Source organism: Microcaecilia unicolor, chromosome 3, assembly GCF_901765095.1.
Source record: "Microcaecilia unicolor chromosome 3, aMicUni1.1, whole genome shotgun sequence".
Taxonomy (NCBI): Eukaryota; Metazoa; Chordata; class Amphibia; order Gymnophiona; family Siphonopidae; genus Microcaecilia; species Microcaecilia unicolor.
In genome coordinates this window covers 199,829,812-199,855,382 of record NC_044033.1, presented here as the reverse complement: position 1 = coordinate 199,855,382, position 25,571 = coordinate 199,829,812, and the positions used below count along the sequence as shown (strand labels likewise).

Here is a 25,571-nt window from a genome sequence, read left to right as displayed (position 1 = left end):
GGGACCAAATCTACAGGCAGAAGAAGGATCAGTTCTCAAGCCTGGTCACTGTTTCATCTCCAAAAGCTTTCATATGATGTGGGCTTTGAGTCACTGTCCACTTGAGACAGCTCTGAAACATAACATTAAGGGCTGAGATGCATACTGTCTCTCTATGCCCATCCCCTGAGCCCTCCAGTCCTAGAGGTGACAGGTTTTGTATCCCTGTGCCCATCCCCTGACCCCTCCCAGTCCTAGAGGTGTTGCCTGTTCAGTTCTTCTATGAATTTAGGATGTGTTGAGGTGTTATGGTGACACTCACTTTGTCTCCCTTGAATCCTGAATCTCCCTTCAGCCCAGGCAGCCCTGGAGGTCCCTGCAAAACAAAAGCATGGGAAGGAAATGTTATTCTGCAAGACAAACTATCAAGTTGATGAGCTCTAGTTCCACGAAGTATTCCACATGCTAACCTAATGTTTTGAGGTGGCTATATTATATACATGATTGGCACAACCTAGAATGCTTGGACTGGAATTTTGATTGGCCTACGCCCAGCCTGTTAGGTGTTTTAGGTTTAGGGTGTGCCCATCCTTATCCAATGGGCTTTGGAGAACAGTTAACTCTCTCCTTCAACAACCAACACAGCAGAAATGGGAAGGGAATGAAGAGAAACTCACCAAGGGGCCCGGGGGCCCAGCCTGTCCTGGAGGCCCAGTCAGTCCTTGTTCACCCTACAAAAATATGTAAACATCTCATTACTTGCCATGATCAGTAAACAAGTAAGCCAGCGGTCATTTGACTGACAGAGAAATTATGCCTTGGATCATCTCAGCTCCACACATTAAGGTTATAAAGAGGGTACAGTAGATGGATACCACACTGTAAGTATGGTTGCCAACTGAAACCAGATTCATCCGACAGGGTTGATCCAGTCCTACTACTACTACTACTTAACATTTCTAGAGCGCTACTAGGGTTACGCAGCGCTGTACAGTTTAACAAAGAAGGACAGTCCCTGCTCAAAGGAGCTTACAATCTAACGGACGAAATGTCAAGTTGGGCAGTCTAGATTTCCTGAATATGGTATGGTATGGTGGTTAGGTGCTGAAGGCAACATCGAAAAGGTGGGCTTTGAGCAAGGATTTGAAGATGGGCAGGGAGGGGGCCTGGCGAATGGGCTCAGGGAGTTTATTCCAAGCCTGGGGTGGGGTGAGGTAAGGCAGAAAGGGCAGAGCCTGGAGTTGGCGGTGGTGGAGAAGGGTACTGAAAGGAGGGATTTGTCTTGAGAGCGGAGGTTACGGGTAGGCACGTAGGGGGAGATGAGGGTAGAGAGTAGGGAGGGGGTGCAGATCAAGTGCATTTGTAGGTTAGTAGGAGAAGCTTGAACTGTATGCGGTACCTAATCGGAAGCCAGTGCAGTGGCTTGAGGAGAGGGGCCTGGGCTTACTTTAGTTCCCCACTGCATTCTTTAAGAAAAGCAAGACTACATGTCCCTGCATGCAATGGGGAAAACCCAGGACTAGATCAACACTGTTGGACGAACCTGAAGCCTGTTAGCAACCTTAACTGTAAGACCCTAATGCCCTAACAGGATGTGAGCAGAAGAGCCAGGGATTAGTACTGAGTCACAGGGAGAAACACTACTCCACCAAAAGCAGATGCCAGCGAAGATCCAGCCTGCCTTCCGCTCTCTACCTGAATCTCAACTGGCCATCTCCCATAGTTAGACAAAGCTGCACCCTGGGATGACTCAACTGGCAGCACTCCTCAGCAGCCCTGGGTTTGATATCCCTGAAACCTGGCTTCTGGTCCTCAAGATTAATCAGGACTATGGACAGAGCTCAGGCAGGACAAGGGACGCTATAGAAGCAGTTGTCATAGATCTCCTTCACTTCCCTGTCTGCCAGAGACAGTTTAACTACTGTAAATCAAAGACATCACCCAACTGCTGAAGTGCTCATGTATTAATGGGTCTGCCATCTGGGTATCCTTCCCAGACGACCCTTGCTACAGTAGTAGGGTTGGAGTAGACAGATTAATTATTGAAAGGGAAAGGTAGATGGGATACATTCTGATTGATCTTCGAGCCCCAAAGGAGCAAGAGAAGACTTCTAAACAGAGAAATAACAGACACCCTTGGCAGGTAGACTTACAACAGATCCAGGGATACCAGGGAGGCCTTCTGATCCAGCTCTGCCTGGAGGTCCTTGGGCACCAATGGGCCCTGTCCTACCCGGGAGTCCACTGGTTCCAGCTTCACCCTAAGAAAAACCAAAGAGCAAATATGATCTTTAAGTGAATTGAAGAGACCCACTCATCTTCACCAGGAGCTCTGGATCCATAATTCAATACCCAGGACACCTGCACACAGCCATGTCTGGCCTGGAAGATCTGACTGCACAGATAGGGCAACCAGAGTGCACAGAACTTCCTAAAAGGTTAGAGGGCAGGAGGAAAAACATCACTACCCCAACCTCCAGAACTGTGTACACAGAGAGACTGGCCCCCAAGGTCACACACACAATGACACACTGAGAGATCATATGACTCAGAGAAGGAGCCAGAACTGTGGGCCTCAATCCCAGTGTAGACAAACCAATGACTTACCTTTGCACCTTTCTCTCCCTCCTTTCCTGGTCGCCCTACAGGGCCAACAGGTCCCTGAAGGAAACATAAAACACACAGCGATGTGTTGGAGTGATTAGTAAACCTCACAGTTCAGAGATGAAGAGGACAGAGAGTGTCAAGGATATACTACAATACCACAGCTCTCATGGCAACAAAGAGAGAACAGTCACTGCTTGAACACATCCATCACCCAGCGATAACCACAACCCAAGGTGCTCACACTTCTCAATGTCCATCACAAACAGGAAAAGCCTGGGCAACACACACACAACCCCACCACGGTATAGGACAGGCAACAGGAGGGTCACAAGACTTCCAAACAGTTACTCACCCTCTTCCCAGGGGGGCCATTAGGGCCAGCCTCTCCTGAAGCACCAGGTGGACCCTGCAAAGAAAATCTATCATCATTACTGCGGTAGCATGGATTTCTCTATCCTGCCATGTCTATTTAACCTCTGTCTTCCAAGTCCTTTTGACATGCACTTGGAAATGGGAAAAAAAGATTAGAGGACTCTTATTTTCTTCTCTTAATACTTGTAGCTGTGACATGGCTCAAAGGGAGGAGGCCGTAGGATGATACATTTCATTTTGATGTGGCCCTTTGCGGCTGACCAAACCACTTCCAAAATATTGCAGTTTGAGAACATTTATAACTGTTGCAATTAGAGACACCTAGTCTGATGCATCCGAACTTACAGGGTTTCCAGGTTCTCCAGGGTCTCCCTTCGGTCCCGGTTCTCCATCCACACCCTGGAAAACATGGGAAATAAACAGTGGGAGAAGGAAATCTAAAAATCAGTGGTTATCCATTTCAGCCATGATTATTGTTTCCCAACAGAGAGAGACTCCGATCTTGGACTGAAGTTCTCTGCAAACTCTCCCACCCCCCACCCCCCAAATTAAAAAAAACTCATATGTACACCTACTGATGAGCGTGAGATCTGTTGATTTCAACTCTAATTAAATTGGACCACTGAAGACAAAGTACCTGCCAATCACTTTGAACCTCAGCCCCCCTCCTTCTGAATATTCAGCCCTGATCAGCTGAAGTTACCTGGATATCTCTGATAAGAAAAATAGGTGTCCTAAAGCTGTCCAAATAACTTTATCTGGATCACTTATCTGGGTAAGTTCTGCTGAATATCTGAATAAATTTATCCAGATTAGAGAGTTGCATGGGGACAGAAATGTCACCTGTCCCTATCCATCCCCACAGGAATCTAACCTGTTCCTGCCCATCCCCACCAGAATTTCCTCCATCCCTGCCCATCCCCATGCGCAATCTCCTCCATCCCCGCCCATCCCCTGTACTAAAATAACCCGACGTGTAGTAAAATAACCCAACTTAACAGTTGTCCATGTTGAAACTTCCCCTCTCAGTGCTTATGGGGATTTATCCATAAATTTTTTTAGTGCTATTATTATAATTGCTAAGGTGGCTTAGAAACACAAGGAAATGATAAGTAGGCTGACCTGGCACTACAATCCTGCACGAACCCTGCAAGACCTGTGTCCATCCCCATGGGATCCCCGTGGAGTTGGAGGGGATCCCTGTGGGAGTCCTGTGGACCTGCAGGGGATCCCCATAGGGTTCCCGTGGGAACCGTAGGATTCCCAGTAACCCCATTCCCGTTCAGCTCTCTAATCCAGATAACTTTCCTAATCAGTGGCTGGAAGTTTGCGGTGTTATTATAAATGTGATTAATCTCGTCTAGAGGCTGGTAGACTCATATATAACATAAACAGATATTTATTTACAGAAAGAACAGTGGATCAGTGGAACATCTCCATGCACAGGTGAGGGGAGGTAAAAATTAGTATTAGAATTCAAAAAGACCTAGGCAAGCACAGAGGATCCATGATGATGAAGGAAGCGTGAAGGGAGGATCAAGCCAGACAGCAAGTAGATGTCATATTCCTACTGGAAAGAAAGACTGGGCGGACTTTGGCAGTCTTTTTTTTACCATCCTATTCAACGTTAAGTTAATTAGATAGTGCTATGATGAGTCAGAGAAGTCAACCAGTTTTGTTGGGTAAGGGGGGGGGCATGATTATTAGACTGTGATCATAGAAGGTGGAGTCCCTCTTACACAAGTGTTATAGGGTTTGGACAGCCATACTTACAGGTATACCTGGTTCCCCTGGAGACCCTGGATCACCGGTGAATCCAACAGGACCCTGAAAAGAGAAGATAGCAGTGTTTGATGTGAGCTCATTATTACATTCACAAAATACAAAGAGGATGTGGGGAAGCTACTGTGGGACCCCATTTCGGGAAAAGAGGGAGATTGTTTTTAATATGAGGAGGGTGGGGGATCAAAACCTTTTCCCTACCCTCAAATTAAGTGAAAAATGTGGAAATGGCAGAGGGGTAAAATTTCCAATGGTTTTGTTTAATCTAATCTTACATGAAATACCGCTAAATTCCTCTAATGGGTCCAAAGCGATGTATAATAAAATTACTCAAGTATACAATTGAATAATCATACATACAAAACCACAGTCATAATAAAAAACTAGATTGTCTATATGACATTTAATACTAGACATTTGTGGAATAGAAATGTTTTCAACTTTAATAAACACCTAGCGGAAATATCAAAGCCAACTTTTTTGTGGGGAGGGGGGAGTTAAGGATAGTGGTGAGGAAATATGGATTTTGTTTAGCAGATATGATCACTATTAATTACATTATATCTTGTTGGCTTACTTGGTTTCCTTTGGCTCCATCCTCTCCTGGGGTGCCTCTCTTTCCTGGTGCTCCAGCGGCTCCAGAGGGTCCCGAGTCTCCTTTCTCCCCGACATCTCCTTTCATACCCTTGAAAGATCACAAAATTGAAAAAATACTTTGCAAAGTCCACACGTATCCTCTCGTAGCCTGCAGTAAGGTGCTTAGGGGGTCAATTTTCAAAAGAGCTAGCCTCCAAATCAGTCTCTTAAAACTTAATAGCACTGAACATCTAAATTTGGAGCTATTTTTACTAGCAGTCAAAATCAAAATGGACAGGTCAGGCTCAGACACAGGCTAAGAAAAATTATCTAGCTACTTAGTGCTGGCACCTAAGTGTCAAAAAATTGATTTCAATCTTAAATTTAGAAAAAAATATTAATCTAATAATTTAAGGTCTAAGTAGAAAGATCTTTTCTAAGTTGCGACAGCTAAGGGCGATAAGGTCCTATTTTTTAACTGGCCAATTTTGAGTACTGGTCCAAGAAATTATTCTGCCTCAGGTTGATTACTGTAATGCCTCATATGTTGGCATCCATCAGTCACGTCAAACTAAGCTGCAATTTTTGCAAAATTGTGTTGCTAAAGTGATATTTTGCTGTAAGAAGTTTGATCATGCCACTCCATTGTTGCATTGGCTGCCTGTTCGTATCCGTATAGATTTTAAGGTGGCTAGTTTGACACTGAAAATTATTTATGGTTTCTATATCCAACCAATCGCTCGTCAACTTGATCTAATTATCTTTTAAATTTAGGTTTTCCGGCTATTAATAAGGTTCCTTTCAAGCATTTTCATGACAGTTCTTTTAGCTATGTTGCTACCAAATTGTGGAATTTGATTCCAGTTCAATTTCAATATACTTGAATTTTACGGAAAGTATTGAAAACTCATTTGTTTAGCAAATATTTATGATCTAAGTAACTTTCTTGACTATGGTTGATTGTTTTGTAACCTGCTCTGATTCTAATTGGAAATAGGCGGGAAATAAATGCCGAGAATGGAAGATCCTAAATTTGACTCAAAATTCGCATATGTGCCTAATTTAGGAACTGTACATTTTTTAAAAAAAGTCACCCCATGCCTCATTGTGCTCAGACTGCAACCTGTATATTCACGAACAAATTCACTCATACAATGCCTGGTACGCCATCCGGAGGGCACTTACGATATTGGTGCAGTGGCCTGATGCAACTTGACAGATGGAGCTGGGGCGTTACCTCACCAATATGCTGCCTCTTCCTTGTCATTTAGCCAGTAGGAACTTGTGTTCCTTTGTGCTGTAGGTACAGTGGATTTTCCACTTGGGTGGGGTGGAGGGTGGGATGGAGGAGGGGGAAGAATCAGGCGGCCATCTTTAAAAAGGATCGTTGAAATCCAAAATCACATGTTGGATCATTGCAATAAGTAATAACATGAGGCAAAGATTCCCCAAATGGGTTACTGAGAAGAGTGGGAGGCAGCCATACTTTTTGTAATCATTCTTTTTTTAATGAATATACTGAAAATGTCACTAAAGAACGGTATAATCACACGCTGTTTGAGGCAGCCATATTTGATATACACAGGTACCTTTTCGAACTAAAGAATGTTAACCATGTGACACTGTGAGCTACAGATAGGGGAGGACATGGGGGACAAGTTATCTTTCTGAATATCACTTGTCTGCCTGGGATACACAGATGTCTGGATGTTTATTTCCCTTCAGAGATGGTGAAGAACCTTATCTCAGATACTTACACTGCTGCCTGATTCTCCTGGGTCCCCGGGATCTCCAGCTTCACCTGGCTCCCCCTGAAATATAACAGCAGGAAAGATTCAGAGGCAAAATGGCAAGACCAGGGAAGGGGATTCTGGGAACATCAGACATAAGGAATTACACACCTTGTCTCCAACAGCACCTGGCTGGCCGAGACCTCCAGGCAGTCCCAGAGGGCCCTGCAGAAGTAAAGTGAGGTCATGTTATCATCTCGACTGGTTTAGGTAGGGGCAAAGAATAAAAAGGAATAATCCCCCCCCCCACCCACCAATAATGAAAGAGTAACATCAGTTTGAAGTAAGTTGCTCTCACCACTATCACAAAGTGTGTTGGCTTGACAGAGCAGATGTGGCCTCCACGACAGACCAAATTAAATTAATTGGGGTGGAGAGATGAAGATGCCAAGCCCTTCCCCTCCATCTCCCCAGAGATAGTCCAAACGCCTTTGCGTGGGGAGTGGGTTAGTGTTTCTCAACATCTGCCCACTTTTACACTTAGCATTAGAGCTGGTCTCACCCCAAAAACAAAATTCAGACCAACAAAACCTCCAGTCAGGTCCACACCCCCTTGTCCCCAGTGTCGTTGGGTCAGAAGAGCCTTATAACTGTAACTCAATCACTTACATCACCGCCACTCGGTCCCTGAGGACCCCTGGGGCCTTGGGAGCCGGTTGGACCCTGTAGTAAGGATGAAAAAGATGGCAAAATGAGAAATCGTGGGGCTGAAGTTTAGAATTAGTAGAGGGCTGCAAGTCATTACATTGAGGCTGAGATAGACTGAGATCTGCTCCCACTGAATTCTGCTGATCCTTTGCAGAATCCCAAAAACTACAATTCCCAGCATGCAGTGGGGTGCAGAAGGTAAGAATCAGGACTGGCTTCAAAGTTGGGAGCAGGGCCGAATCAAGGAACAGGATGCTATTGCAAATCTGCAGCCTTGTGCCCCATCCCATCCTTCCCTGCTGAGGCCGAGCTCTCTCATCCTGCCATCTCCAGGCCCCTGACTGACTTAATCAGAACATTTCCAGTGGCTTCCTGACCCCTCTCCTTCTCTTTTTAGGTTGGCACTGGGAGATCATTCAAATTATGTGGTCTCATGACCATCACTTCCTGATGCAGATGTTGTATGTTATAAGACTTGCATCGGGAAGTCCTGCCTCTGTGAATATATTTTAGTCAGTTCAACTTACCCTTTATATTTTCTTTCTTTCGTACAATAAACAGTTTGAGTTTATGATTGAGGTCTACAGAATCTTGAGTGGCGTAGAACGAGTAGAAGTAAATCGATTTTTTGCTCGTTCCAAAAGTACAAAGACTAGGGGACACTCGAGGAAGTTACATGGAAATACTTTTAAAACAAATAGGAGGAAATATTTTTTCACTCAACAAATAGTTAAGCCCTGGAACTCTTTGCCGGAGGAGGTGGAACCGGTTTGGACAAATTCCTGGAGGAAACGTCCGTAGTCTGCTATTGAGACAGACATGCGAAGCAACTGCTTGCCCTGGGATTTTGTAGTATGGAATGCCGCCACGATTTGGGGTTTTGCCAGGTACTTGTGACCTGGCTTGGCCACTGTTTGGAAAACAGGATTCTGGGCTAGATAGACCATTGGTCTGACCCAGTATGGCTACTCTTATGTTCTTATGAGTTAAAGGAGAGAGGTCTTAAAGTCGTACCATGGGTCCCACGTTTCTGCTTTCCTCTTTCTCCCCAGTTGGGCCAGGCATTGAATGTGCTCGCAGTGCTGGCCCTTAAGGAGCAAGAACAAGAATGTTGAGGACCCTAGATCACGCTTCCACTGGCTACCAGCTGAATCTATTCTCTGGTGTAGCCTAGGGATTTCCATTCAGCAAGCTTGCTTCTCCCAGCTGCCTATGCTTACTCTCTTGCTACTCCCAAACTTCAGGCACCCTGGGTGACTTCCTATTTGTCCAGTGGTAGGGCTGACCCTGCTCTGGAAACAAAAAGTTACTCCTCACCAAAAACAGAGTACCATTGGCATAGTCTCCACACGCTCTGCGTTTTGATGGACTCTCTTCTGATGTTTTCAGTCCCTTCATTTTGCCAGATGCCCTCTCTGCATCTTCCTAGGGTCTCCTCTGGAACTTCAGCCCCTGTGATCTAGCATTTTGCTGGAGTCTTGTCTGGTATTTTCAGTCCTAGTGTCTCTCCATTTTGCTGGAGTCTCCTCTAGTATTTTCAGCCCCTCACTCTGCATCTTACCTGAGTCTCTCTTGATAATATCACTCCCTGCTCTCTCTGCATTTTGCTACAGTCTTTTCTAGTATTTTCAGTTCCTGTGTTTTCTGTATTTTGCCAAAGTCTCCTCTGGTATTTTCAGCCCTACACTCCCTGCTTTTTGCCACTCTCTTCTGGTATTTTCAGCCCTGAATATATTTTAGTCAGTTCAAATTACCTTTCATATTTTATTTTTTTGTACAATAAACAGTTTCAGTTAAAGAAGAGAGGTCTTAAAGTCGTACCATGGGTCCCACGTATCCGCTTTCCCCTTTCTCCCCAGGTGGACCGGGCATTCCCTGTAAAACACAGTACAAGTTACTCTCTCCCTGGAAAATTCAGTGGGTATTAGCAAGGTCCCGGTCAGCCAATGTGGAGGAAAATGACAGAGAGTGGCCGAGAGTCATCATTATCTCAAAGTAACAGATGTTAATCTAGAATTTGAATTTTACCCCTCCCACCCCAATCCTTATTGGCTCATCGGTACCCACACATAGACTGCACAGGACAAACATTTCCCCTTGAGTACCTTCTCCTGTGTGTGCAAAACCAAGCCTGATTTATCTAAGTGAAATGGATCCATTCTTGGGAACCCCCTAATCAGAATGCACCCTTTTCCCTCCCCCAACAATGGTGGAACCTAAAAGGTCAGAGCTGGCCTGACACGGTCCCAATATCCTGATGGCAGTGAAGAGGTTTAGGAATATACATGGATCCATGAATCTCTTTCCTTCCCTGTCAAGGCAACACAAGGAACCTTACAAAGGGAGAGCTGCCTCCATTCAGCACTGAAAATGGACTGTCCCATCCCGGGATAACACATACCCTCCTAATCAGGCTGCTCACTGATCACCAGCAGCAACAGAAACCTCACTCCTGGATTATGCCACTTACCTGAAGCCCGACAGGCCCAGATAAACCAGGGATTCCACGCAGCCCCTCGTCTCCCTTCTGCCCGTACATCCCTTGTTGTCCACGGCGGCCCGGTTCTCCGTCCTGGCCCTGGGGCAACAGAACCAACAGTCAGTGTCTTTCCCTGACCCAAAATCCAGGCCACCAAGTAGCAAAAGTATCTCTTGTGAGAACACCAAGGGGCAGGTCTATAACATCACACTTCCATTTACGTGTGCCATGATACATTCTGGTACCAACTGTACGGCTGTATCTGTGCATCGAGATGCCGTTATAGAACACCAGAGTAGGCCTGAATTGGTGCATCTAAATTTAGGCAAAACCATTTCCTTCAGGTCAATAGTAGACATAAATAAGATGTGCATGACGCAAAGCACATAACTTAGAGTAGTCTATCAATTATACACGTAAGTTGTAGTCATGCCCATGGACTTCCCATGCTCTACCCGCATATACACCCCCCTTGCAGCTATGCACTGCTGCACTTAGGTGTGATGTCATAGAACGGAACCTTGTGAACTTATGTGCGTTAGTGCCAGTTTTGGTGTTTCTGACACACAAGTTTAGGTGCCAAGTTCTACAATCGCCCTTCGCATGTGGTTGCATGAAATTGCTGGGGTCACCCACAGATTTCCAATGTGACATGACAGATTTGGCCATGGCAGGGTCTTTATGACTGGCTGCCAGCAGTTCTAACAAGATTGCCATAGGCAGCCTCTAGGATAGTGACCTGTCTATACAGGAACAAAAGACTGAAGTGCTACAGGAGGTTGAGAGGCCAAGAACCACAACTCACTTTAAACAGGGGATTGGGTAAGTTTCCGGGAAACCACTGAATAAACAGTCATGAGGCATCAACCCTAGAGAGTGGGGGGTGGCGGAGTTCATCGCATCCCTAAACCATGGCTGCTGGGAACTTGCAGGGCCTAGGACACCTTGTTCCTATGTGCTTCCTCCACTGGTCATGTCGGAGATGTCCCAGAAAAGGAGGTTATTATTATTATTATTATTATCATCATTATTTATTGAATTTGTATCCCACATTTTCCCACCTCTTTGCAGGCTCAATGTGGCTTACAATACATCATGGATAGTGGAAATAAAAAGAGAATATACATTTGGTATTACAGAATGATTTTGGGTTGCATGGTAATGGAATACATGATAGTAATATAACAGAAGGCATTATTAAACATTTCTGGATATATGTGGGGAGTTTCACATGTGTTGATCTTTGTGGTATATCTTATCAAAGAGATGGGTCTTCAGTAGTTTGAGGAAGTTGGTCAGTTATCCACTTCAGTGCCAAGCTCCCCAACATGGCTCATGTGTCTTCCTCAGAGTATATGCGCCAGACTCACCAGAGCCCACCCAAAAGGAAGACTGGATTCACACAGATGAGAAAGTGGGAGGTCTCAACTACTATCCTGTTCACTCATACTTTCCCCACTGGATGAAATGGGGCCAGGGTGGTGGAGAGGTTAAAGCTGGGGACCACACTCTTGTACCCATCCAACCCTTTCTCTGGGCGACTAGTGATAAAACTTTTCAGGGCAACAGTCACCCAGCACTTACTGGTGTTCCAGGATGTCCAATGGGCCCTTGGATTCCAATCGGCCCTGGGGGACCCTGTATGGGAAAAGAGAAAGAGGTCAGCAGAAGCAGAGAAAAGAAGTGGGGTCATCTTCTGAAGAATTAATTCCAGCTGGAGCTTCTGGAAAGGGCGACCAGTTCTGTGGTGACTGATAGAGGGTTGGGGAGGGCTCATGTGACCAGAGCGATGAGGACAAACCTGAAAAATGAGGGGGGAATGTGTAATGGAGAGACGAAGAGAAGGGACAGTGATGGAGGGAAGGAGAGAGAGATCGCTCCACACTAACCGCATCTCCCTTGTCTCCTCTGCTTCCCTTCTGTCCGGGTCCTCCCATCTCGCCCTAAAAAAAGAACAAAGAGACATTAGCAGTAATCTAGAATTGCCCCACTCCTGGCCCTGCCTGCCAGTGCAGATATCACACTCCTGCCCTCTTCCATTCTCAAGGTGACCAAGGTGGCGGTTGAGGGGAGAGGTTTGCAAGAAAAGGTGAAAAGAGTTGATGGTGAAAAGCTCATGCAGTGCATCAGTGCACCTATACAGGGTAAAAACTCACCAAAAACACTGCTTAATTTATCTGTTGAAGTTACCTGGTCATGATAAGGAGAGGTGTCAAGTCAGGTGCCCTGGGGAGGTTTCTGCTCAGCCAAAGTCGCACTGACATATCATTGAGAGTGTTCATTTAAGAGGGGGGTTTCTCTTATTTTCTCTGGTGTACCATGTTAGCCTATGTCTTACCCCCTCCACACTTTTATTCCAATCTGAAAATTCAGCTCCCACCCTGTGCTGTCAGTAAGGTGGGATGGAGGTGGGTTATTGTATATCCCCCCCCCCCCCCCCCAGTCTTTGAGACCCTCTTGTCTCAGAAGGTGGTGAAGATGTCTGCAATATAGAAGAGATCCCGAGGGATGTGGGCCTGTGAAAACTGTGCCAGTGCTCCCAGTATGGGTTTGTCATCTGCAGACTTAAGAAAACAGGGGTTAGAGGGACAGACTTCCCCCTAGGGAGAACCCAGTGATTTTGGGGAGAACCACTTCAGCTGCCAGACGTGAGAGTCAACAGCAGGAAGAAAAGAAACATTTAGCACAGGTAGACAAAAGTGATTTTGACCCCCAAGATCACACGCATGGAGTCAGTGTCAGAGCTGGGGATTAAAACTGAGGCCCATAAGGGTAAAGTGACTGACCAAAGCTGTTGGCTACTATTTGGAAACAAGTCCAAACTTTAAGTTACCTTCCCAAAGTTAAGTGACAGCATTTTCAGCTCACCAGCTCCTGGGGAGGGAGTGGGGGGGGTCATGTTCTGATTGTACTCGTACCTTCTCCCCAGTGCTCACCTTGTCCCCGTCCTCTCCAGCTGGACCAGCGGGTCCCGCTGCTCCAGGTAATCCCACATTACCCTGTATTCCATCCTGCCCAGAGGGACCTGAAGGACCTTTCTCGCCCTGTATATGAAAAGTTACAGGTGACGGTAATTAATGACCTGACTTAGGGTTAAACTAACAAAGGCAATCAACTTTGCTACTGAAAATGTGGAGATGTGAGAGCAGGGGGACTACTGAAATATCTTTCACTTAATACCAGGACAGGTAATATAGCAACACACACACACAGCCCCCATCACAGGACAGGTACAGCAAAGACAATGTGTATACAAAGAAAACAGACATACACATACACATACACACAAACACAGAGGCAACAGCAGCACAAGTTATAAACACACACACACTTGTGAACCCAAATATGACTGCTTTCTGAGCTGCTTACATACAGGAGACCCCTTTTCTCCCGTTGGCCCAGGTGGACCCTGACTTCCAGGCCGGCCTGGCAAGCCGATCCCTCCAGCAGGACCTGAGGGTCCACGTTCCCCAGGGGACCCCTGAAACAGAACAAAGCCATGAGATATTAACAGAAGTAAGCTCAAAATCCGCTAAATACAAACATTTCTCCCCAGTACCGCAGTAATACACCGAGACATACACTCAAACCCACCTACTGCAGATGCAAATAATAATACTCCTTGAAAAAAACTTGAAATTTAATACTTCAAATGCATCCACATGCTTAATAAATGTCGATTCAGCAATTTAATGTAATGTATTCATTTCCCAAATGAAGTTATTCCCTCCTACCCAGCTCTGCCTATCCATGGACAGTAGCACTTGATTCTTATTGGTTGGATTACACGTAGGATGTTAGATTAGCTTACATGAGTCTTTCTTACTTACATTGGGTCCAGGAAGGCCCGCTGGACCTTCTCCACCTTTCAATCCATGTAGGCCCTGTGAGGAAGAAGAACAGTTACACAGTTAATGACGTCGTTCTCAGCAGCTCCCAGCCTCCAGCTCTAACTCAGCCTTCTCTACTCATGAGGAGGGCTGCATGGACTCTGTGTACAGAATCAGGCCAGGGACCTTAATAATAACACTAAGCTCCCCTGAAGAGTTTTTAGTCTAAGTAGGCATCTGACGTCAAGGGAAATAGTGACTTTCCCGAAGTTACAAGAAGTGTTGGTGTCAGAATGGGATTATGAACCCTGACTGCCCTGGTTCTTAACCACTTCCTCTTAACAATCAATGTTCTCTTGCTACCTTCTTACTCTTTGGAGTCTCCTCTGCTTCTCGTGCTAGTCCACTGGTAAACCCAGAATCCCCTCCCAAAAACCTTTGTCCAGGAGATTGCTGTCCTGTTGGGTTGTGATAATGAGCCCCAGAGGGCCACAGAACTCACCGCTTCACCCTGAGCCCCCCTTGTGCCCTGAAAGCCCTGTAGCCCCGGTGGTCCACTCTTCCCAGGGATCCCGGCAGGACCGATGTCACCCTACAGCAAGAAAATCAAAATTTCTTTCAGAAGACCCAGTTCCAACCCTACCTTCATCCTCCACCAGCACCACTCTGAGTGCGAGGACGATATTGACTTGTCCTCTCTCTCAATGAATGAGACAGTCATTACCTTGGCTCCTTCCTTGCCAGCAGCACCGGGCAGACCTTGTTCTCCAGGAGACCCTGGAGAACCCGGGTGACCCCTTTCACCCATGGGGCCACTCTCCCCTGATTTGCCCTGCAGCACAGATACAAAAACAGCTCAGAAGTGTATTGTTATACCTCCCTTCCCCCAGCTCCAGACTTCGATATCTGCTTGCCCAGAGGACCCCAAAAGACAGCCGAGAGCTCTCTCACTCACCTGTGGTCCAATGACACCAGAGGGTCCTGGGAGGCCTGTCTTGCCTTGAAACCCCTAAAAAAGGAGAAGCATTGGAGGCATGAGGGTTTCCACCACAGGAAACAGAAGCTCAAAAGATGCTTCTTAAGAGAAACAGCTGAGGGAACGACATTCTGCCCTTTCTCAGGTTCTCCCTATCGAGTGATGGAGAAGGTCCAGCATCTCCCACTTCCCTAAGTTGTCTGGGTCTTTGTCATACTGCAGGCTTTCTCAAACCAGTCCCAGAGTTTTCAAGATATCCATAACAAATATGAATGAGACAGATTTGTCTACAAATTCATTGTAGATTTCCTGAAATCCAGATTGGCTAGGGGGTCCTCTGGGACCAGTTTAACAAACCGAGTTCCCTCGGTATGGGCCCTAAAGTGACTGATTGGGTTAAAAACTGGTTAAGTGGAAGGAGACAGAGGGTAGTGGCACATGGAGTTCACTCCAAGGAAAGGGATGTTATCAGTGGTGTACCGCAGGGATCTGACCTGGGCCAGCTCTTTGTAACATCTTTGTGAGTGATATTGCAGAAGGACTGTCTGGTAAGATTTGTCTCTTTGCAGATGATACCAAACTCTGTAACAGGGTGGACACCCCTGACGGTGTGGATAACATGAGGAGCGATATACCTAAGCTTGAAGAACAGGCCAGAAATTGGCAACTAAGATTAATACTATAAAATGTAAGGGCTGCAAAAATCCATAGTAACAGGATAGTATAGGGGGGTGAAGAACTTCTGAACATGAAAGAGGAGTGGGGACTTGGGGGTGACCATATCTGATGATCTTGAGGTGGACATACAGGTAGGAAAGGTGATGAGCAAAGCCAGAAGGATGCTTGGGTGCATAAGGAGAGGGATGACCAGCGGGAAAAAAAAAAGAGGTGATAGTGCCCTTGTATAAGGGCCCCATTTAGAATATTGTGTGCAGATCTGGAGACAGGATGCAGTCAGTCCAGAGGATGGCTATAAAACTGGTCAGTGGTCTCTGTCATAAAGTTGAGGACAGACATAAGACTCTCAATATGTATAACTTTGAAAGAAAGGCGGGAGAGAGGAGATATGATCAGGGCTGCTGAGAGACTGGGCCGGGCCTGGGGCAAGGTCGCCCCCAGGGCCCTGCGCCGCTGCTGCCCCCCCCCCCCCGAGGTCGCCGCGCCGCAGTCCCCAGTCTCCACCCGCCCACCCCCAGCCCCATCGACAGCCCCACTTCGTCCACCACCAGGGCCCCCTGCATTCAAATCACAGCACCTCACCTCCGCGTGAAAGCGCAGTGGCAGATCGCCTCCCTTCGGGCCTTCCTTCCCTGTGTCCCGCCCTCGTGGAAACAGGAAGTTACATCAGACAAGGGTGGGACACAGGGAAGAGAAGGTCCGAAAGGGAGGTGATCTGCCGCTGCGCTTTCACATGGAGGTGAGGCGCTGTGATTTGAATGCAGGGGGCCCGGTGGCGGACTGAAGGGGGCTGTCAACAGAGCCAAGGGCAGGCGGCCCCCCCCTTGGAGGCCCAGGCACAGGGAATTTTGTCCCCCCTGCCCCCCCCCTCTCGGCGGCCCTGGATATGATAAAGATGTTTAAATACCTCTGTAGCATTAATGTACAGGAGCCTCTTTCAAATGAAGGAAAACTCTAGAATGAGAGGGCATAGGATGAAGTTAAGAGATTATAGGCTCAGAAGTAATCTAAGGAAATACTTTTTCACAGAAAGGGCGGTGAATACACGGAACGACCTCCCGATGGAGGTGGTGGGACAGGCACGTTGGATCATTTAGGGAGAGGAGGAGATAGTGAATGCCGTGGATAGGCAGACTGGATGGGCCGTTTGGCATTTATCTGCTGCAAACCCATCAACTTTTCATGATATCTCTTATGAATATGCATAACCAGTATTTGCATACAGTAGAGGCAGTGCATGCAAATATCTCTCATGAATATTCATATACCGTACCACAAAATGAGAATCCTTTATTTCACTCTAGTTACTAATGTCTCATAAACCCCCATAGATTAGAAGAACCTGGTAAAGTCCAATTGTTGGTTTTATAAAGAAGTTTTGATACTAATAAAGAATTTATATCAGAAATATATGTAGTTAGTTTATATGGGGGTTTATGAATATTCATAAGAGATATCATGAAAAGGCTGAAGGGTTTGTGGCCTTACAGGATTGTTAGTCGACCCTCTGGTCTAGGCCCCTCAACCACTTTTGATTGGAACCAAGCAAGCTGGAGGGGTGTGCTGGCTGAAAGCAGGAAAGCGAGAGAAGTACATTCGATGGCTAGACCAGCAGAGAAGGATGAGCTCTTATAGGTGGTTGGACAGCTCTCATAGGTCTTCATCTCTCTCAGGATACGTTGGGGGTGTTACAAAGATAAATAGTGTCACCATCATTCTTCTTGGTATGAATCTGCTGAGATCGAAGGGGACATGTCTGGGACCACACGTGAGCCAGGAAAGCATTTTCCACCCTTCAGCTCAGCCCTTTCATATCACAGCATGAAAGTGGAAGCAGGAGTGTGGGACCAAAAGCTCCCTGAGCCAGGAAGGCTGGCAGTACTCACCGGTTCTCCTCGCTGCCCTGGGTGTCCTGGTAGGCCATCTTTACCCGCTGATCCCTAAGAAAAAAGAAAGAAAGATGGACACCATGCCACATTAACCACTGGCTTTCAAAATCATACACCCCAGGTTTTGCTGGAATCTTGCTCCCCTGTTTTGTCCTGAAGCAACATGCCGTAGACACGAGAGGCCAGCAGGAGTCAGGAGAGAACCAAAACAGTACCCAAAATCGCAAGGAGGGGAGAAAGAGAGAAAGTGAGAGAGAGTGTGGAGTGTGTGTGTGTGAGAGAGAGAGAGAGAGAGAGAGAGGAAATAAATCTATTTCATAGGCTACCCAAGATATTTAGGTTTATTGCCGATCTTTCTGTACCGCAATTCTAATTCTAAAAATTAAACAGGAGGAGAGAGAGAAGGGAAAGGAAACGGAAAGAAAATATAAAGAAAATATAAAGAAAGTCAATTCATGAACAACCTCTTCAGTCCATCAGAGCAATGCCACTCTCCACATGCTTTTCAGAAATCATAGTAACGTAGTAAATGACAGCAGATAAAGACCTGAATGGTCCATCCAGTCTGCCCAACAAGATAAACTCATTTTACATGGTATGCGATACTTTATACCCTAGTTAGATTTGTCCTTGCCAGTGGCGTAGGAAAGGGGGGGCAGTGGGGCGGTCCGCCCCGGGTGCACGCCGCTGGGGGGGTGTCCGCTCCATTGGTTCCTTGCTCCCTCTGCCCCGGAACAGGCTACTTCCTGTTCCGGGACTGAGAGAGCAAGGAACCAACGCAGCCGACGCAGCTCCCAGCGACGTGGACTCGGGGGCGGATCGGCCCTCCCGCCTGCCTCTCGCTTTTAAATCAATTAAAAATGCGCTCCAGGGGGGAGGGTGTGCTCCAGAGGGGGGGATGCGCGCCGAGGGGGGGTTGCCGTGCTGCACCCGGGGGGGATGCGCAGCAGCCACCCGCCCCGGGTGTCAACTGCCCTCGCTACGGCACTGGTCCTTGCCATTCTCAAGGCAGAGACCATAGAAGTCTGCCCAGTACTGTGCTTGTACTAAATTCTGAAGCTAACGTCGAAGCCCCTTAAAATTTACACTCCAGCCCATCCCTATCTATTCAGTCATGATCAGGACGTAGACCGTAGAAGTCTGTCCAGTACTCTTCTTGTACTAAAAGTTCTGAAGATTCTGGAATCCCAATTAGTAGCAACATTCTATGTAAAACCCCAAGGAGTAACATAGTAAATGATGGCAGATAAAGACCTTACGGTCCATCCAGTCTATCCAACAAGATAAACTCATTTTACATGGTATGCGATACTTTATACCCGAGTTTGATTTGTCCTTGCCTTTCTCAGGGCACAGACCGTAGAAGTCTGCCCAGCACTCTTCTTATACTGAAAGTTCTGAAGATTCTGGAATCCTAAAGACTTACAAGATTTTGGAATCCCAATTAGTAGCAACATTCCATGTAGAACCCCAAAGAGTAACATAGCAAATGACAGCAGATAAAGACCTGAACGGTCCATCCAGTCTGCCCAACAAGATAAACTCATTTTACATGGTATGTGATACTTTATATATATACCAGAGTTTGATTTGTCCTTGCCATTTTCAGGGAACAGACCGTAGAAGTCTGCCCAGCACTCTTCTTCTACTAAAAGTTCTGAAGCTAACGTCGAAGCCCCTTAAAATGTACACTCCAGCCCATCCATATTTATTCAGCCACGATCAGGGCATAGACCGTAGAAGTCTGCCCAGCACCGGTTTTGCTTCCCAATTACCAGCGTCGCCATCCAATCTCTGCTAAGATACGTGGATCCATTCCTTTGTGTTTATCCCACACACGTTTGAATTCCATTACCGTTTTCATCTCCACCACCTACCGTGGGAAGGTGGCAGAGATGTTTCTATATCTAAGGAGGGCATTTTAAAGATTTGGTGCATTTTCTGCAGAACATCCCTTCAAAACACTTCAGCTCAGAGAAGGTGAGGTGGGCACCTTAAATCACCCCTCAATTAACTTTCAGGCCCTGAGCCTGTAGCCCCATCCCAAGATTTTATTAACTTATTTATTTTTTGAAGACATATAGACGGCACAATCTAAAATCCTTGGTGGTTTACAGTAAAAACAAACAATAGAATTCAGGAAGAATAATATGACAAAGAAAGTGAGCTGTTAAAAAAACATAAAAATACAATATTAGCTCAATCAATCAGCACTTTGTACCATAGTCAAAATCATAGCCCTGGAAGAAAAATGCCTCTCTCTCGATATCCAAAAGCATTTGGCCTAGCAGGATCGGCACCTGGCCGGTTAAATGTCCCATAATCGGTTATCCGCTGATCTTTTTTCAGCCCCACTTTAATGGCTATATTTGTTGACATCAATATGTAGGATATCATTGACTGTTTCAAAGATAACCAACTAAGCTTGAATATCGACATAGCCGGTTATCTTCTAACTGCCCAAAAATAAACCAGATCGTCAATGCCGGTCACTGGAAGCGGCCCGGCATGGCCTATCCGGGTTTAGCGGTGAATGTGAGAGTTAGCCGGGCTAAATATCGGTATCTGTAGCCATCACCGTAAATTTACTGAACTAGTTTTGTCTTCAGTTCCTCTTTCGATGTATTTAATCTTGTTGGCTTACGCGCGTCAAGCGATAGGGTAAACTCACAATATAGGACTCATTACTCTAAAAGCAGATGTTTTCTACATCTCCAAAGAGGGAACGTCTAGTAAGATCTTATCAGCTGAGCGTAAAGCTCTGCTAGGTTGAAAATGAAACTCAATGAAGCTGATATTGAGACTGCGGAAGCCTGGCTAACTCCTGCAGTCGGCAACCGGCATTGAATTTCCCATTTTTTTGGCCACTAAAAGCATAGCTGGTTAAACCGATATTCGGTTATAACAGCCAAAGATAGACCCGCTATTTACGCAGGTCTATGTGGCCACTAAACTTAGCCAGTTAGCCAGGGGTGTAGCCAGACCTCGGCGGGAGGGGGGGGCGCCAGAGCCTGAGGTGGGGGGGGGCACTGTTTAGCCACCTCCCCCGCCATTTTGGACAACCCCCCCCCCCCGCCACCGCCGCCACCGCAGAAACCTTCCCCCTTCACTGCCAGGTACCATGTTTGCTGGCGGGGGTCCCCAACCCCCGCCAGCCGAAGAGTCTTCTTCAGCACCAGTCGACTCTGAAACCTTTGCTGTGTGATGATCTGTTTCGAACTCCTGACGTCCTGCACCGTGCACGTCCTGTATGTAGCCCCATGCAGGGCGTAAGGCGTCAGAAACAGATTATCACACAACGAAGGTGCCGGAGTCGACTGGCGCTGAAGAAGACTCTTCGGCTGGCGGGGGTTGGGGACCCCCGCCAGCAAACAAGGTACCTGATGTGGCGGCATGGCGGGGGGCGGTGGCGGCAGCGGGGGGGGGGGGGGGTCAGGGGCCAAGGGCCAGGGCTTAATCTGTGGGTGCCCATGCCCCTGTGGCCCCACATAGCTACACCCATGCAGTCAGCCAATGAATAATTTTCACTAGCTAGCTATCTCACTCTGAATATTAATGCTTAGCCAGCTTAAGGCGATTTAACCAGCCAGGAGCCATACCTGACCGGTTAAATAGTTTTAAATATCAACTGGAATAATCATGATCATCACATAATCATCCTATAAAGAGCAGGGGTGGACTGACTATTCGGGCAACTGGGCAGTTCCTTTGGGCCCAGAGGCACTGCCCGGATGCCCAACGCGCTGCTGGTGATCTAGTGGTCTCAGTGTGTGGGGGGGGGGGGGGGAACGTGTTCTTTCCTGCCCGGCCCGCTGCGCTGCCGCTATTCCCACCCCCTGCCCGCCACCACCATATTTTAAAAATGGCGGCCGAGACTTCCTACAGAAGTCTTGCGAGACTGTCGAGACTACCATGGGAAGTCTCGGCCGCCATTTTGAAAACACGACGGCAGCGCCAGCAGGTGGGGGAATAACGGCAGCGTAGAAGGCAGGAAAAAACATAATCCCCTCCCCCCCAGAGGCCACCAGACTACCAGGACCCTTCAGGTAGGACCAGGGCAGCAGGGCTGTCAGCTGCGTTGGCGGGGGGGGTGTCGGGCAGTGGCCAGGCAGGGGGCTCAGACCACGCTCAGTCCACCCCTGATAAAGAGGCAGGTTAAATATGTGCTGATGACTTTCCGAGTTTGTACAGTTGTCAGCATCTATTGTCTTGCTTTGAGTACACCCCCCCCCCCCCCCCCCACACACACACACAGAAGCTGCTTCTGCCCTGGGTCACCACCTAGTCCTGCCTACTGGTTGAGCCAGCCCTACTTCAGCTAATGGAGAGTCTCATACCTAAAAGAGAGAGGAGCTCCTCATACCCCTCCTGCTCACATAGCTGATGGAATAAATCGAGTTAGGTCTTACCGATGGTCCTTTAGGTCCTGGAAATCCATTCGGCCCCTGAGGCCCTGGGGGTCCCTGTAATGTCAAGAACAGAGATGGTTTCCGGTTTCCAAGCAGGGTCCATTTACTCACGCGAGATCAGGTTTTCACCCTTGCCCGGCTTTGGACTCACCTTCTCTCCGTTGGCTCCCGGAGAGCCATCGTGGCCGGAATCCCCCTAGAAAAGGACAAATTCTACACTGAGAAAGGCTCAGAAGGGCAGGAAGCCAGAAACTACTCTTGGGTTTGGTAGTGTTCAGGAGATCAGGACTTTCCCCTCATTAAAGGGTGAAGTTCTCAAGGGATTTGGCATGAGTAAACCAGAGTTTAACCACGGAGAAGAGCCCTGTAAAAACTGCAATCCTTTCCCTGTGTGTAACAGGGGGGAAACCAGAGCTGAGACTGGATAAAGCAGAGCAAAAATGCCTATTCCTAATTCCACATGCATTGGGTGGAGAGGAGGGCAGACTCTCCACAGCTCGGCCTTAAAGCCTGATTTTTTTAATCAAATGATTTTAATAAACACATAGGTAACCTTGACCATGAACAAAAACAGAATCCGATATCTAACTTTCCACACAAGAATCCAAAACAGAAAACCATCGACTATATGGTTCCTATTTCCACCCAGCCACCGCTGTCTTCCTCCCGAACCTACCTTGGGTCCAGGTTTCCCCGTGGGACCTCTCTGCCCTCTTCCTCCTCCAGACCCCTAAGGAAAACAGGAGCGTGTTTAGGAAATTGACAGCAACTGCAGTGATAAGGTGGCCCAGTGGATCCAGGTCAGCGTAGACAGGTTGAGGCCAGCCCTGGTTTTGCTCACAGTACCTCTGGGGACTTCTTACTCCATAAAGATGGCTGGAGGAAAACCAGGCCTGGATCAGGGAGAGGAAGCCAATGGAGTACCCGAGATTGACACTCACCAGTGGTCCTCGCTGTCCTGCTTGACCAGGGGGTCCAGCTCGTCCCTGTAGAAGAAACACACAATTTAAAAAAATCTGTGCATCCAATATTCAGATTACTGTGGTCAACAATTTTTAAGACACTGACCACCGTGGGCAGAATTTGATCCAGCTATTCAATGTCAGGCTTAATACGGGCATCGGTACCAAATATCCAGGTGTTGCCTGGCAGCCAGAAGTTATCGGCATTGAATATTAGTGATGCCCAAATTCTGGATCCTCCCTAACTTCATCTCCAGATGGTGCTATGGTGGATTCTCAAGAGTCTCCAGTTAAGTGCAGCTGAAAATCCGAGGATCCCTCTGTCAATATCAGTCCTTATATCTTTGTTTTTGGATCATGCGCTCCATTCCGGCTGTGTCTGCAGAACTCACCCGTCGGCCTTTCTCTCCAGTCAGACCCAAGGCACCTAGAAATCCAGGAGAACCCTGTGAGGGAGAAGGCACACCATAAGTTAGTGATGAACAGAACAGCAACACCACCATCAATTCATCTCCTCCTCCCCCTCCATTACTCCCAGGCAAGATACAGCTTTCTCTTTTCCTAACTCTAGCCTTTAATAAAGGTGACAAGTACCCATTTCCAGACTGGAGACTTTTTGGCCAGTCCTGGTTTTGAACTTCCATCCCAAAGCAGTGTGGGATTTGTAGTGCCTGAACCTGTCCATTGAAATCAATACTGCAAGTCCCATAATGCACTAGGATGATCAGAAATCCAGGAGTAACTCAAAAATCTCCAGCCTGGAACTGGGTAACTTGACGTCTCAAGTTGCCCAACGACTCACTCCCACATTCACCCCCACCCCTACCTCCTCACATTGTACCCAAGTTCTTTGCAAAACGCTGAAGCAGATACAATGTTCTCCTTCCCATGAGTTTCTGCATACTTGTGGATTTCTCTCTTTTTTTTTTTTTTGTTCTACAGATTTGAATCCTGCTACTGGAACCTTCCGTTCCTTTCAGCCAAGCCCTACTCTTACATCCCAAAGCAGTGTCTTATAAGTAGACCATGATTCTATCCACTGAAATCAGTGCTGCAGGTCCCGTAATGAAGCAGGATGAAGTTGGCAGAAATCCAGGACCAGCCAAAAAGTCTCCCTCCTGGAATGGGTAACTTGGCAGCTCTGTAGAAATGTGATCAATAGAAATCAAACAAAATAAAACATGGAAAAGAAAATAAGATGATACCTTTTTTATTGGACATAACTTAATACATTTCTTGATTAGCTTTCGAAGGTTGCCCTTCTTCCTCAGATCAGAAATAAGCAAATGTGGTAGCAGATAGTATATATAAGAGAAACATCAAAGCATTACTTTGACAGTCTGACAGAGTGGGAGGGTGGGGGTATGCACGGGGACATCAAAGCATTTCATTGATATTCTAACAGAATGGGTGTTGGTAGGTGAGAGGAGGGTAATAAACAGAGAAATAAACAGAGAAATACAGCTTTATGTTTTATAATGAGTTAGAAAACCCAGATCCTTATTAAGTCCTGTTTATTGGGTGTCAAAATATTCTATCATTCTTATTTCAAAGGTCTTACGTTCCTGTATTTTTTTAAAATTACCTTTCAGTATTCTTACTGTGAAATCACTGGTGCAGTGTTCTGGTCTTGTGAAGTGTTGGCCCACAGGGGTGGGGGCCTGACTGGCACCGGCTATTTTCATGTGATGCCTGTGCAGATTGAATCTTGTCTTAAGCATCTGGCCTGTTTCTCCAATATAGCATCCTTCGTTACATTTTTTACACTGAATGATATATACCACATTGGAAGATGAGCATGTAAAATAGTCCTTTATGTTGAATATTTTTCCTTTGTGAATGACTGTGGGGTCTCTGTTTATTTCTCTGTTTATTACCCTCCTCTCACCTACCAACACCCATTCTGTTAGAATATCAATGAAATGCTTTGATGTCCCGGTGCATACCCCCACCCTCCCACTCTGTCAGACTGTCAAAGTAATGCTTTGATGTTTCTCTCATATATACTATCTGCTACCACATTTGCTTATTTCTGATCTGAGGAAGAAGGGCAACCTTCGAAAGCTAATCAAGAAATGTATTAAGTTATGTCCAATAAAAAAGGTATCATCTTATTTTCTTTTCCATGTTTTATTTTGTTTGATTTCTATTGATAATCTTTAAGAGTGGACTAACACGGCTACCACACCTCTCTACTGTAGAAATGTGGAAACCCATAGCGGAGATCTTCATTCTCATCCCGTCTGTCCTGCCCTCCACTGTCCATTGCAATACTGCAGACCCTGAACAGGATCAGCACTGGACACATCACAGAGTGTCAGGGCTGAGAGGTTACCATCAGTGCCAGGCACCTTCTGCCTCAGTGATATCACTCTTCTTTTCCAAAGAGGCACCTTGTGGCACTACCCCCCCCCCCCCCCCCCCCCATCCCTGTCTCCAAAATTGTCTTTTCTCATCACGTTCCCTTGCAGTTCCATCCCTCCTCCTATTCACAATATCTGATCAGGAAAATCCCTCGTTCCCATTGCCCACATCAGTGAAATGCCCAGGGTCAGGTTTTGTGGGGGTAATGCCTCCCCTCCTACCCCTCACAC

At 46.8% G+C, this 25,571-nt stretch overlaps 1 protein-coding gene across 2 annotated transcripts in view; it reads right to left on the bottom strand.

Moving 5' to 3' along the window:
• The window catches only part of COL5A3 (collagen type V alpha 3 chain), a 107,930-nt gene that overhangs the window by 9,659 nt on the left and 72,700 nt on the right, over positions 1–25,571 (bottom strand). For both annotated transcript variants that reach the window (XM_030197096.1, XM_030197097.1), the window contains exons 32-58: positions 23,370–23,423; positions 22,957–23,001; positions 22,692–22,745; positions 22,167–22,211; positions 22,016–22,069; positions 17,604–17,657; positions 15,019–15,072; positions 14,788–14,895; positions 14,566–14,655; positions 14,064–14,117; positions 13,607–13,714; positions 13,170–13,277; positions 12,123–12,176; positions 11,818–11,871; positions 10,225–10,332; positions 9,576–9,629; positions 7,716–7,769; positions 7,218–7,271; positions 7,074–7,127; positions 5,318–5,425; positions 4,732–4,785; positions 3,304–3,357; positions 2,939–2,992; positions 2,587–2,640; positions 2,133–2,240; positions 657–710; positions 302–355 (exon numbers count right to left, since the gene is read on the bottom strand). In XM_030197096.1, coding sequence (XP_030052956.1) covers positions 302–355; positions 657–710; positions 2,133–2,240; positions 2,587–2,640; positions 2,939–2,992; positions 3,304–3,357; positions 4,732–4,785; positions 5,318–5,425; positions 7,074–7,127; positions 7,218–7,271; positions 7,716–7,769; positions 9,576–9,629; positions 10,225–10,332; positions 11,818–11,871; positions 12,123–12,176; positions 13,170–13,277; positions 13,607–13,714; positions 14,064–14,117; positions 14,566–14,655; positions 14,788–14,895; positions 15,019–15,072; positions 17,604–17,657; positions 22,016–22,069; positions 22,167–22,211; positions 22,692–22,745; positions 22,957–23,001; positions 23,370–23,423 — 1,800 coding nt within the window. The remainder of the gene's footprint in view (positions 1–301; positions 356–656; positions 711–2,132; positions 2,241–2,586; positions 2,641–2,938; positions 2,993–3,303; positions 3,358–4,731; positions 4,786–5,317; positions 5,426–7,073; positions 7,128–7,217; positions 7,272–7,715; positions 7,770–9,575; positions 9,630–10,224; positions 10,333–11,817; positions 11,872–12,122; positions 12,177–13,169; positions 13,278–13,606; positions 13,715–14,063; positions 14,118–14,565; positions 14,656–14,787; positions 14,896–15,018; positions 15,073–17,603; positions 17,658–22,015; positions 22,070–22,166; positions 22,212–22,691; positions 22,746–22,956; positions 23,002–23,369; positions 23,424–25,571) is intronic.